This window comes from Hemiscyllium ocellatum, chromosome 28, assembly GCF_020745735.1.
Source record: "Hemiscyllium ocellatum isolate sHemOce1 chromosome 28, sHemOce1.pat.X.cur, whole genome shotgun sequence".
Classification (NCBI taxonomy): Eukaryota; Metazoa; Chordata; class Chondrichthyes; order Orectolobiformes; family Hemiscylliidae; genus Hemiscyllium; species Hemiscyllium ocellatum.
In genome coordinates, this window is record NC_083428.1 from 30,156,691 (window position 1) to 30,171,450 (window position 14,760).

General features: G+C 38.8%; 1 protein-coding gene across 1 annotated transcript in view; it reads right to left on the reverse strand.

Annotated features, from left to right (window-relative positions):
* Positions 1–14,760, reverse strand: part of timm44 (translocase of inner mitochondrial membrane 44 homolog (yeast)) — an 83,941-nt gene that overhangs the window by 14,212 nt on the left and 54,969 nt on the right. The window contains exon 11 of the mRNA XM_060846280.1: positions 11,540–11,629. Within this exon, the coding sequence (XP_060702263.1) occupies positions 11,540–11,629 (90 nt within the window). The remainder of the gene's footprint in view (positions 1–11,539; positions 11,630–14,760) is intronic.

Genomic DNA, 14,760 nt, shown 5'->3' on the forward strand with positions numbered 1-14,760 from the left:
CACCACCCCTGATAACTTCTCATCCTCCCGCTTACAAAAATATATCCCGGTCTTGAAAATATTCAAAGACTCTACTTCACCCAGCTTTCAGGGAAGAGAGTTCCAAAGTCTTATAATGCTGAGGGAAAAGAATTTTACTTCATTTTTATTTTAAATGAGCGGCCTCTTATTTGAAAGTGACCCCTAGTTCTAGATTCTCCCATAAGATGAAACATTTTCTCCAAGTCAAGCCTGTTAATACTCCTCAGGATATCAAATGTTTCAATCAAGGCATCTCTTGCTCATCTAAACTCCAGCAATACAAGCAGTGACAGTCTAATCCTTCCTCCAAGCAAAATGTCCATTTCAGGTAATCAGGTAAACCTGCTGTGAATTGACATCAAACTTACATCTTTCCTTCAATAAGGTGAGTAATACTGTACACAGTACTCCAAATGTAGTCTCACCAGTGTCTTGAATAATGAAACATAACCTTCCTACACTTATAATCTATTTCCCTTGCAATAAATGATAAAAATTTCTCAGCTTTCCTAAATGGTTACTGTCCCTACATACAAACCTTTTGTGATGCATGCAGTAGGACACCCAAATTGTTCTGCATTTCAGAGCTCCATAATTTCTCACTTTTGATAGAATCATACTGTACTTAGGAGGCTCTTCAGTCCATCAAGTATTCACCAACAAAAGAAAAACTACTCCAAATCTATACTAGTTCCACTTTCCAGTACTTGGCTCATAACCTTGAGTGTCATGACATTTCAAGTGCTCATCCAAGCACCTTCAAAGAATGTTTCCTGCCTCTAATACCCTCAAATAAGGGGAACTGCTATTTTCTATCCAACCTGCCCTTGCCTCCATAAGCTTATACATCACAATCAGATCCCATCTCAGCATTCACTTTCCAATAACAACCTGAGCTTATCCAGCCCCTCTTCATAACTAAAATGTTCCATCCCAGGCAACATCTTGATAAATATCCTCGGCACCCCATCCTGTGAAATCACATCATTCCTATTGTGCAGTGAACAGAACTGTGCACAGTACTCCAGCTGTGGCCTAACCAAAGTCCTGTATATCTCCAACATAACCTCCTTCCTTTTTTAAGCTTTGGCACAAATGATAAAGTGCCCCCATTGCACATTCTCCCAGTGTCTGCGTGGGTTTCCTCCGACAGTCCAAAAAATGTGCAGGTTAGGTGAATTGGCCATGCTAAATTGCCCGTAGTGTTAAGTGCAGGGGTAAATGTAGGGGAATGGGTCTAGGTGGGTTGCACTTTAGTGGGTCGGTGTGGAGTTGTTGGGCCGAAAGGCCTGTTTCCACACTAAGTAATCTAATCTAATCCAATTGATTGTTTAAACATGATTTTCCCTGCACAAAACAATATCTTAAACTTATCTGAGTGCCCATGGTATAACTTCTTTAATAATAGGTTCTAACATTTTCCCTATGCTAGATGCCAAGCTAATAGTTCCCTGCTTTGAACCTTCCTCACTTTTTGATTAAATGAGTTGTATTTGCTAACTTTCAATCTAATGATTCGTTGAATCAAGGGAAATTTGGAAAATAAGAACCAGTGTATCAACTCTCTCTCTAGAACTGAGGTACTTGCAAGCCTGCAGATCCAACAATTTACTCTCTAGCACTTCTTTGGTGATTGTAAGTTTCCAGAGTTCCTCCCTCCCTTCTACTTCCTGACTTAAAGCTGATGTTACTCTTAAGCCCTGAAAGGCAGAGAGTTCAGTTGCAAAATACCTGTTCAGTTAATCTGCCAGCTTCATATATTCTACTGTTACTTCTCCACAGTCACTTACTATAGATACCACTCAGTTTGTTAACACTAAAATATTTACACAAACACTTACTTTTGCTTCTAAAATTTCAGGCTAGTTTACTCTCATTTTCTACATTCGTCCCTCCCTTATTAATTCCTGAATATACTCAGCTGCTTTTTGTAAAAAAAAAGTCTAATCTTCTAACCTGCCATCTGTCTTGGCATATGATTTACTTTCTCTTTAAGGCTGATCCTATTTTTAACATTTCCGGTTATGGATGTTGGATCCATTCCTTGGACATTTTCTTACATATGGAATGTATCTGTGTATTCTGAAATACCTGTCAACTTAGATGTCTGCCACTGCTACTCAACCGATTTTTTTTTAAACCTAACTTGCCCATTCGCTTTAAACAGCTCTGCTTCCACACCCTCAATTTCCCTTATTTAATTTTTTAAAAACAGCTTTGGACCCATTCCTCTCCCCCAAACTGATTGTTTTTCCATCATATTATGATCACTTCTAAGCAGGGGCATCTTCACTGTATCTTGACATGGAGACAGCTGAACCAAATCTGCCTTCCACTTCGATACTCACAATACAGTTAAATTAAACCCTTCAACGGCCCTCAATTGTTACTTCAATGGTTCGTAAACAGAGTTTTGAATAAGCAATTCCAGAATTTGCCATTAATTAAAATCTAGACAACAGTTTTGTATTTAAACAAGAGACTTAATTTACTTAACAGACAATAACTTAAGGAGATAAAAATTAACAAGGTAATTTAAGTCAAAAACATGAATCGCTGGAGAAACTCAGCAGGTCTGTCAGCATCTGTAGGGAGAAAACAATGGTAAAGTTTCAAGTTCAGTGGCTCTTCATCAGATGCTATGCACATTCAGATACAATGTTCAGTTTTATCCTGCTATAAATTTTAGTCTTATCAGTTAGTTTACTCTTAGATTTATACTCTATCTCCCTTCTTGTCATGGTCTGTTTACCACTGTCTGTATAAATCTCTCTCTCCTTGCCTCATTTCTACTCTTTGATTTACAATCTTTCTAAGCTTGATCTCTTGTCCCCACTATTTAGTTTAAAACCTTTCCTACTTCCATATTATGCAGCTTGCAAGAAAACTGGCCTTAGTACAGTTCAAATTAACAGTGTCTTCTTGGCACATATCCACTTCCCTGGAACTGGTGCCAGTATTCCATACATTGGAACTCACTGCTCCCACACCAGTCTTTGAGCCACACATTCATCGCTCCAGCCTAATATGACCATTTTGCACCTTGCTCCATAATAATCTCAAGACTATTGCCTTTGAGGTTCTGCTTCATAACTGATGCCTAGCTCCTCATTCTGACCGTGCAGAACCTCCTTTGTTGGTACTAACATTTACCAGGAAACTGAACCCTTAATTAACCAACTCCAACTCTCACTTGAGAGTCACAGAGAGTACTAAGTTGTATGTAGTTGACTAGTTGTGTTTCTATGTTCCTCACACAAAGCCCAGCAGATCCAGTTTCAACTGCTTTTTCAATTGTCTAACTACTCTTCCAGAGACCTTGCTAAAATGCAAACAAAATTAGCTTTCCGTGAAACATACAATTCTCTAATGCACGGACTACCAGCATTCAGTCCTAGGTCAAAATGAGCTGGCTTGGTGCATTTGTATGCTCCTGAAACAAGGCTTCACGATGCCAATTAGAGGATACAAGCAACGGGTGGCAGAGCATCTTGGACTTGCTCCATTCCCTGTGACGGTTTTTGATGGAGTTTTGCATAAAAAGCACTTTATTATGTCACACTTCACCTATTTCTTATGTTATCATACTAAAGCCCAACATGCCCTGTTTCTCTTGTAGCAGTAAACAGAGGGTGGGAATTTTACAAAAACTTTATCTGGAAATCTGTCAAAGCATATCACAAAGGATACAAATGTATTTTCAAATGCAATGATTATTGTCATGGAAGAAAATTTAGCATGGCAAGATCCCACAGCAATCTTCAATTAAAGTGTTTTTGGTGGTGCTAACTGAGAGGGGAATGTTAACCACAGCAGCATCATGCCACTTCTAAATTTTACACAACCTGATTTTAATAACTGACAATGCAAATTCTTTCGTTACTGATTCAGTGCCAATCTAGATTATGTTCCCAACTTCTGGAGTCTGGCATGAAGCCATAACCTTCCTACTCAAAAGGCGTTGGGCTAACAACTCAGCCAGGTGGCACTTACCTTTGCCACCGTAATCCTTAATGCCTTTTACAGGGAGATGGTACCATGGGAGCTTCAGTGCATTATTTCCCCCTACAAACCTATATTAATTCAGTTCCCGTCCTCTCTTCCCATCCTCCCTTATTTTTGTTGTTATTGCCCATCCCCTGGTGATGGTCTGTACTGTGACTTGTTGGGACTTATAACAACATAGAAAGTGAAGGGGCTTAGTTTATGAAGAGTTTGGAATAGATCAGTGAGTTTTTATGAGAAAGGTATTAATCTTTTTATTTGTTTTCCTAATCTGTTTTTAATGACTTAATAACCTTCATTCTAACTCCCTCCCCAATGGCATTATAGGTCAACTCACAGCAGTGACCTGCAGCAGTTCAAGAGTTCACCACCATCTTCTCAAGTGCAATAGGGACAAACAATAAATGCTGGCCAGTCACTAATGCCCACATGCCATAAATGAATTTTTAAAATGTCATTTGCAATGAAGCCAGTGTATAGAGCTTTTTTCTAATGAGACTGAAAGATACTATACATTCCCTCACAGCTGGATTATGTGAACGCAACTTCTTCTGGCACAAGTCCTATCAAAGACGAATAGTTAATAGACAATTTAAACATTCCATTTTATTTCTCTCCTCTGGGATTTCCTCTGCATCCCACTGTGCCAGTCCCTCTATCCTTTATACAAACATCCACATACCATGCTCTGTCTGAGAAGAACATAAGGACAAGCCAAAAAACTCTGTCCCACAATCAATGTAAACAGACACTGCTGGAAACTGTTGATTTAAAACAAAAGGTTAAATTCCAGCTGGAGACCCTTCACCAGTAACCATTCATTAAATTATTAATTCTGTCTCTTTTCAGAGGCTGATGAATCAATGTATTCCCAGAATTATGTCCATCGCAGGTTCAGTTTCTCTTTGTAGCTAATACTTATTTCTGTATTCCAAGGTCTCAGGCCTCCTGCTAGTAATTCCCACTAATGCAGATTCTTAAGTCAATGTTCATGGTGTTTAGTCAGTATTCTCATTAATATTAACTGCACTGACAAAAAAAAATTAGCATGGATTCATTAAGACCATATATAGGCTCTTCAAACATCTACCAGCTTCAGAAAGCTTGTTCAAGACTATCAATAATTCACTACATGATGATGTCAAGAGTTTCTGGAAACTTGGCTGCAAAACACTTCAGGACATTGAATGGGACTGCCTTTTGACAAACAAATCACTGATAAGCTCATTATCAAAGACAAATGTTGTGATTATTTCTCTACATTGTTGATGTTATTCAGTAATTTGGATGCAAAGTATATTTAGAATGGGGCTACTAAATAAGCTGCTGAGGGCTGAAAATTCTTAAATCACAGTTAGATGTTTGCAGATGAATTCCTTTTACTCAATGCAATAAGACTTACTATGAAGGAAGACATGAAGGGCACTTTGCTATTTCTTCTTTTTTATTGAAAGCCAAATTCAAATAAAGGTAAAGTTCAGGTCTGTTTCTCAAAAATTCTTGGCAGTTTTGGCTATAAAATGCAACATTTCTTCTGATCCAAGTGGAGGATCCAGGTTCAAAATGTCAGTGACTTTGTAGTAACTAAGGAAAGGAGGACTGATCTGAAATGTTGTCAACAACAGATTGCATTTCTATGGCAACTTAGGCAAGTTTTGCAAGGCACAACACAAGAATGGAATCATACACAAAAATTTGGGACAGGTGGCCATAATATTTCAAAAGATAGGGTTCAGGTTAGTTAAAAGTGTGAATAAGATTTAAAGGGAGACGATTTGAGATCTTAGAGCTGAGATATGTGAAGAGCTGTCAATGGCAGTGCAAAGTAATTGGGGAATGCTGAGGCAGAGTTATAAGAATACAGAATTCTCCAAAGGGATATAGGGCTGCAGGGATTACAGAGATATATTGCTGCTGCGCATAATGTCCTGTTCAGACCCCATCTTATGTTCCAAGCGCAGCTCTGTGTACTTAATCACATATATATTACTGTCCTGTAAGGGAGCAACAAAGAAAATTTGGACAGTCAGGAATTTATACTCAGATAAAATACTGAGTTTGTTTCATTTGTTAGAGAGGAATTTTAGATTAAATAATTCAAGCTTTCTGACATTCCAAATATGCTATCAAGACTTGTTGGGCAAATTGTCCATTATGGCAAGCTATTAAAATCCCAGGTGACATAGACTGTATATTAGAAAAATCAGAGTAAGAAGTTGTAGGTAGATAGGATAGTGAAGGCGGTGTTTGATATGCTTTCCTTTATTGGTCAGAGTATTGAGTACAGGAGTTGGGAGGTCATTTTTGGCTGTACAGGATGTTGGTCAGTCCACTTTAGGACTATTGCGTGCAATTCTGGTCCTCTTCCTATTGGAAGGATGTTGAACAACTTGAAAGAATTCAAAAAAGATTTACAAGGATGTTGCCAGGGTTGGAGGGTTTGAGCTATAGGAGAGGCTGAATAGGATGGGGCTGTTTTCCCTGGAGCATCAGAGGCTGAAGTGTGACCTTATAGAGGTTTATAAAATCATGAGGGGCACGGATAAGATAAATAGACAAATTCTTTTCCCTGAGTGGGGTAGTCCAGAACTAGGGGGCATAGTTTTATGGTGATGGGAAAGGTTTAAAGAGACTTAAGGGGCAACTTTAGCAGAGGGTAGTGGGTGTATGGAATGAACTGCCAGAGGAAGGGGTGGAGGCTGGTACAATTGCAGCATTTAAAAGGCATCTGGTATATGAATAGGAAGGGTTTAGAGGGATATGGGCCAAGTGTTGCCAAATAGGACTAGATTAGGTCGGCATGGATGAGTTGGACCGAATGGTCCAACTCTATGACTCTAAGCTATTTTTCTAGCCACAAAACAACTGAGTCATAAAATTAGTTACCAGAAAAGAGTAGACAATATAAATTTCAAGTCACTACATATTTTCTAGGGTTGAAAGGTTGAGCACATGGAGAGATCAGAAACACCCAAGGCTTATTGGGTTTCTCCTTCTTGTAAAAGACAAGTGGAGAAAGCAATGCAATTTTGATTTGAAAATAATTAACTCTATTTTGTTTGCTATCAGGGTTCAGGCAGCTTAAAATGGTTTGTTCAAACTGTGCTTTCTTGTGAATAAAATTGACATTATACGTGTTACATCCTTGTTCAAAAAAATGGTGTGAAGGTAAGCCCAGCAACAAAAGGGTGGGCAATTTAACCTCAGTGGTGGTGAAGTTTCCAGAAACAATCATTCTGGTCAAAGCTACAGTCACTTGGACAAATGTAGATTAATTAAGGATGTGGATTTGTTAAAAGGAAAATCAAGTGTAATTAAAAGTGTGTGATGGATGAAGAACCAATAGGAGCATTTGAGAGGTAACTCAATTATTATCTTAAATAAGTGGAGGGCTATGTAGAGAGAGCTGGGGTCTGGCACTCAGTAAATTGCCCTTCAAAGACCCAGTGCAGGCATGACAGATCAACAGATGATATCCTGCTATACTGACCCACTGTGAGCTTTGGGTCAAAGAATAGAATCAGGATTAAACTGTCCCAAGCGATACTTTTGCTGACCTGGAATTCTCAATTTAATCCCCAACCATGGATATTTCAAACACCTTACTGAATTTATGACGGTATGGAGAGACAACCAGGGGTTCGGGTACATAATTTTTGGAAATTTGGATCAGATAGACAAGGCGTTTAATATGCTCAGACCTTTGAGTAAACGAGTTGGGACATCATATTCAGATTGTAGAGGATGTTGGTGAGGCAGTTCTGGTCACCCTGTTATAGGAAGAATATTATGAAGAAGGTTCAGAAATGATTTATCAGGACGTTGCTGGGAATGGAGGGTTTGATTTATAAATATAGGCTGGGACTTGTTTCACTGGAGCATACGAGGTTGAGAGATGACCTTAGAGGTTTATAAAATCATGAGGGGCACAGATAAGGTGAATAGCAAAGGAATTTTCTCAAAGGTGGGGGATTTCAAAACTAGGGGGCATTTTTTAAGGTGAGAGGAGAAAGATTTAAAAAGGACATGAACTATTTTCGCACAGTGAGTGGCTTGTGTGTGGAATGAACTGCCAGAGGAAGTGGTGGATGCAGGGACAGTTATAATATTGAAAGGCATTTGGATAAGTACATGGTTAGCAGGGGTTTAAGGAGGAATATGGGCCAAATGCAGGCAGGTGAGACTAGTTTAGTTTGGGGACATAATCAGCATGGACTAATTGGATCAAAAGGGCCTATTTCCATGTTGTATGACTTTATTGTAATAGGAGCATCGTAATATTTCAAGGAACTTGAAGGTATACAATATACACTCGTTATATCAATCTCCTGTATCTGACAACCTTCAAAGAAAAGTTAAGCAGCATTTGTGGAAAAACAGAATACAGACAGTTAAATATGCAGGGTTAAAACCATTCCTCTAGAATTAGAAAGGGTCTTAGAACTGAATCATTGACAAACTATTTTCTGTTTTGCTGCAGACACTTAGGCTAGCTGCATATTTCCAGCCTTTAATTGTTTTTAAATTTGGTTTCTGTAATTTGTCCAGCACTTTTCTTCATTCTGGTACCAAACTTGTGCTTGGGTGTTCTATAAACACACGACAAACTTTTGGGGAGAAAGCAGGAGCGGTACTGTAGGAAATACTTTGTTGCAGAAATGACAATCGCAATTTTAAGATAATTAGAAATTCCTGGCATTGTGTTCAAGGTTGAATTTGGATGGATACTCAGTGAAAGCAGCCTCACAGAGCCCTTTTAAAGGAAAGCATTAATTCAAGTACCTGAGGAATTAGCCATTAAGGAGATTAAAAGAGAAATGTGACCGCTAAAGAGAATAAAAGTCATTCTCTGAAAGTAAATCAGAAGTCTTTAATTTTACTCTTATCCTATTAAATCCCCCATATGCCAATAACATAATTGAATTGTTTATTTAAGTAATTAAAATAAAATTAAAATACAGGCAAACCTTTTGACATTTCTAGCAATATATTTTGCAAATGAAGCTACTCTCCAGGCAGTGCCCCGAAAACAGCAAAAGAAGGGAATTAGTGAAGATGCCTGGGGAGAGGGTCAGGAGAGAGAAGCATCATCACTTTGACTTCCTCCATATGATTCTCAGAATTTGCAAACAGTAATCCTATAATCCCAGGGGTTAAGAATAGATTCACCACTCGTCCTTGAGGAAGGTGCACTGTGCAGGCAGGCAAGTACAAGAACGTCTTAAAATCTAGGGAGCCCTGATCTTCAAAAGCAGAACACACAGAAACCAAAATAGCGAAACACCATGGATAAATCAGTAAGTACAGTTACAGTCAATCCAAAGCTGTAACAAAAATCTGAACACAATAATTAAGCAGGAAATGCACTTTGCATTAGACTGCTCCAGTTGAAGAGCTCAGCACTTGCACAGGTAAAATGGACAGATAGCATCCTATACTAATGTTTCTGTAATTCAACATCTCACTCTTGGTTCCTTGAGATGTCTGCATTTGTTGTTTTTTTGTGCAAAATTGAATAGTTTCTTGTTCCTACGTTGCAATTTGTTACATATGTTAGATGATTATTTTGTTTAATACATTCTCCCTGGTTTCCCTATTTACTTTGGTCTTAATTTCTATATGTCGGGATACCCAGGAAGCATAGACTACAACGGACCTACATCACTAGGCATTCATTCTGCAAATTTCATGTGTCATGGAATCATAGGCATGGAAACAGACGCTTTGACCTAACCGTCCATGCAGACTAATTGTATTCACCTCTATCACTTCCTCTGGCAGCTCATTCCATATACGCACCACCCTCTGTTGTCCCTTGGGTCCCTTTTAAATCTTTCCCCCTCACTTAAAAATATGCCCTCTAGTTTTGGCCTCACCTTCCCTGGGAAAAGATCTTGGCTATTCATCTTCCTTATGCTCCTCATTATTTTATATCCATAACATCACCCCTCAGGTCTTCTACCAGTGCTTTCTTCTTTAACAAAGAAAGCGATTCACTCAGGTACCTTTCCAGAGACATTGTGAACCCTTTGCTGAATAATTTAAACTGACATGTCTAGGTAATGAATGTTGGCAGATTGTGTAGTTTTGGAACTATGACGATAGAGCTAAACACAGCCTCTTGTCTTTACATGTACATTTACCTTTATGGTCATCAGCTAGTGTTCTGGTACTGATCTGCTGCATGCAAGTTCAGGAACACTGAGGCCAATTTGTGACAATACTATAGCTTTAACTTTGTCCTGGTATTATGATGAAAGCTTGAGGCAGAGGTGTCGCTCAAAGCCAATAAAATAAACAGCTTGCGAGGCCTCGGGCTGTTATTTTCAAGTAGGAATATTAGAAGCAGCCTGAATCAGTGGGGCAAGCTTCCATAAAACCAGGATTTTTAGTTTTAGCTTCCTGTAATTGCTGGGGCCTTAAAGCTGGATGTGGAAGTTCTTATTCCTCTCTCCGTTATAGGTAAAAGCTGGGGTTCTCTCCCTGCTGTAGAATGGCATGAGAGACAATCTACTTTAGTGAATTTGCCTTTGACATGGGTATGTTCATGGGATGTTACTATATTGGAAGTCAATCAGTATATAATATATATATTATTTTGTGAAGCATTTTAATAGTTACAGTTAAGCCAATTCTTTTATTATTTTGTCTGTATTTTAACTGTACATGTAACATAAAAATAAAGCATGTCTTACTGAAAGGTGATAGTTTGATCAATCGAATTGCATCTGCAACATAAAGCCTTACACTTTTAAAATAAGGAAAAGTTAGGGTCTAAACTATATTCTTAACATATTTTGAGGGGGTTTCGGCTGATCCATAGCAAAATGCAGTATATTTTGTTAATGTGAGTCAGTAATTAGTTTACAGGTGCCTAACATTCAACTATTATGCATGATAGTTTTAGTACAGCTCAAAGCTTGTTCCTGAAGATTATTTTACGATCTTGTCTTGGACAACTGGTGATGATCTTGAGTCAAATGTCCTAAAGTGATAAATATACCAATGCAGTGTCAGAAATAACATAACAGCCATTGTACATAACTTGTGACCTGCTCCCATTGCATTGGTTGTGTTATTACAAACATGACAAATGCCCTTAAAAGCTCAATCTCAAGGCCATAACCCAGGCTTTTGGAAAAATTTTAAAAATATAGCAGCAAGCACTAAAACAATACTGGTATACAGAGTGAAGCACAGACAGACAGATTGACAGTTTGACATGCCTCTTTCATTGACCTGCTGTGAAAAGCCAACATGAAAATCACTTGCAGAATTAACTCATCTGCTATGTATTTCTTGAATTCTCTGTTTTTGTTGAGAGTCATATTAACAAGATGAGACATGCCAGTGCTAAGGAATGGAATATTTCTTTTCAAATGCCAACTGCTAGCATTAAGCATTTCTAAATCACATACAACAGGGGTTACATACAAAATAAGGCACCCGGTACTCATGGACCTGCCGTTACACAGTGAGAGACTGAACACTGCTAACTAAGCCAATTACTTACATCAATATTGTCAATGTCAAGTATTTTGGATCGGAACTGAAGGTTCATGGCTTTGGCTTGCTGGATGGGTTGTGCAAGCTGGCTGTAAGTCTATGGTGAGGTAAAGAAACAAAATGTTACTGTTAAATACAAACCCAATGAACTGTCTGAAGAGGTCAATTAAATTGGAATATCCAATGTCTTGGACATTTATGAATTATGAGTTTAATTCTACTCAAGGTTCACACTCCAGCTTGAAATTTTGGAATGGAGTTTTTTATTTGTTTGTGGGATGCGCATCACTCACAAGGCCAACATTTGTTCCCATCCCCAACTGCCCTTGAATCGAGTGGCTTGCTAGGTCATTTCAGAGGGCAATGAATAATCAATGACGTTATCGTGGATCTGGAGTCACATACAAGTCTGAGTACATAAGGAAAGCAGATTTGATCTGCAAAGGATTTTATTTAAGCAGATTTATTTTTCAACAATTAATGAACAGTTGTCATGGTTGTCATTTCTGAGACTATAATAGTTAAACAATTCTATATCTCATTGGGTAGGAAAATGATAAAACACTTCCAGAATACATTGCACACCACTCAAATGATGCAACGACTTGTTCTCATCACATATTTCATTTACAGCTTTAATATGTACATATAGGGACAAAGCACCTGACTTTTGGCAGTGACAAACTTTAATGCATTAGCTGTGAAATTAGCTTCACACTGTACCCTCCATTGACCAGAGGTACAGACTGGTCAGCTCATGTAGAGCTTATAAGGACTTGAAGAGATGCCTGATCAGTACAGTCAGACAGAAAGGATTGACAGATTCTATGGCAGGAACAGCAGATCAAGAACTGAGTAGAAAACAACCTGAAAGGTCTGGATGGAGATTCAATTGAAAGTCAACTGGTGGAAAGGAATAGAATTATCTGAAACAAAAGGAATTGAGTAGCAAGTGGTGGCAAGTAGAGTTCTTCACTTTTCACCACTAAATAGAAATTCCAGATTATATGGAATTATAGAGTCAGAGTTATAGAGGGTCCCAACCTTCCCAAGTCAGCACCACCTTCCTAACCTGCAATCTTCTTCCTGACCTTTCCGCCCCCACCCCAGCCTATCACCCTCACCTTAACCTCCTTCCACCTTTCACATTTCCAACGCCTCTCCCCCAAGTCCCTCCTCCCTACCTTTTATCTTAGCCTGCTTGGCACACTCTCCTCATTCCTGAAGAAGGGCTCATGCCCAAAACGTTGATTATCCTGCTCCTTGGATGCTGCCTGACCTGCTGCGTTTTTCCAGCAACACATTTTCAGCTCTGATCTCCAGCATCTGCAGTCCTCACTTTCTCCATGTCTTTGATTAGCCTGTCCCTAGACAGGCTAAGCAAAGACATGCCAGAGAATTCCTAGAGGCCTGGCACTCCAACCACAACGCCATAAACAAACACATAGATCTAGATACCATCTATCAACCCCTCAGAAAACGAACAGGAAATGACATCACAAACCCCAGGAACCCCATCCAGGACAAACATATAAATAGAATGCACGAGACAACAGCTTCACTTCACTTGGAGATCGCCACTGATGATGTTACCTAGCCAGGTAATGAAACATTTGGATATCAAACCTACAGCTTAGCAAGCAAACCTACACCCTAAGGTGCATGTTTCTGTCCTTGCAAAGAGAGAAATTGTTCTGTTTGCAGGAAATAGTCTGATGTTAGGGAGTTTGAGATTAACCTTTGTTATCAAATCAGTCTCCAGAGAATTTTGAGATTTAAGATCGCTTTTCACTGTACTCTGAAACTGCAAGATACTTTTGGTATTCTGTACAGTTGAAGAAATGCTTATAAGTAATTTACTTTGTCCAGCTTATTTTACTGTTACTATGCACTGTCATTGATGGATGCACATGCAGTGCCTGGCAATCAGTTGTTTTGGGTTGCAGCATTGTCTCTAAGGGTCTTTACAATTTGTTTGGATTATTTCGGGAGCATAAGCTAATGGTGGGCATTTCAATTTAGTGCAAAACTAAGGAAAATAAAGAATTCACGTTTATAATATGCCTTTTTGCATTCTTGGAACACCCTAAAACTCTTAGCCATTGACTTTTGAGGTATATTCCTAGTTATTTAAGTAGGTAAACAAGCAACCAGTTTGCGAATGGTGAGCTCTCTTAAACAACTAATGAATAAATCATCTGTTTGGCATTTGAAAAAGGAAATGTTCACCAGGACTTGTTGGAGAACTATGTTGCTATTCTTCAAACAATGTAACTGAATCTTTTATGCCGCTTAAACATGCAGATGAGGTCTTGGTTTGGACATCTCACCCAAGAAATTTAATTCACTGAAGGAATAGTGAAAATTGGCAATGTTTTAGGTCCAGTTAGGCTTGACCTTTTTTCATTGTCCAGCTTCATCACTCAGTCTACAATCCGAGCCACCATCCCAGAGCATTAGCAAGCATGCCTTCTCACTGTATTTCCAGATTCCCATTCTAATTATCAGGAATCCTGAGAAAATGAATGGATTTGCAGAATACTGTGATATACTTAAATAAATTAACAAACTGAGGAGTTTCTGAGAGGTCTGGCAGACTTCAAAGTAGATAAAATCTCCAGGACTGATGAAATATATCACAGGCTGTTAAGTGAGGAAAGTGAGAAAATAGCAGGGGCGCTGGTAATAATTTTCAATTCCTCTTTAAAAACAGGAGAGGTGCCAGAGGATTGAATGACAGCTAATATGGTACTATTATTCAAGGAAGGGAGCAAGGGGTAAACGAGCAAACCATACGCCATATAGACTAACCTCAGTAGTGGGTAATCTACTGGAAGCAATTCTAAGAGACAGAACTAATCTACACTTGGGGTTAATGAAGAACAGTTGACATGGTTTTGTTAAAGTGAAGTCATGTCTGACCAACTTAATTGAACTTTTGGAGAGACAGCCAAGTGTGTAGAGGACGATGACTTTGACATGGTCTCCTTGGATTTCTGGAAGGTCTTTGGATAAGACCGTGCACAGGAGACTGATCTCAAAGATACAAGCCCATTAGATCCAACAAAATTTGGCTAACTGGATCCAGAATTAACTGAGTGGAAGGAAGCACAGGGTGATGGTGGGGGAGTGTTTTTGAAGATATAGTTGAGCTGGTCAAATGGGCTGATCAATCACAAATAGATTTCAATCTGAATAAGTGTGAAGTAATGCACTTGGGCAGGACAA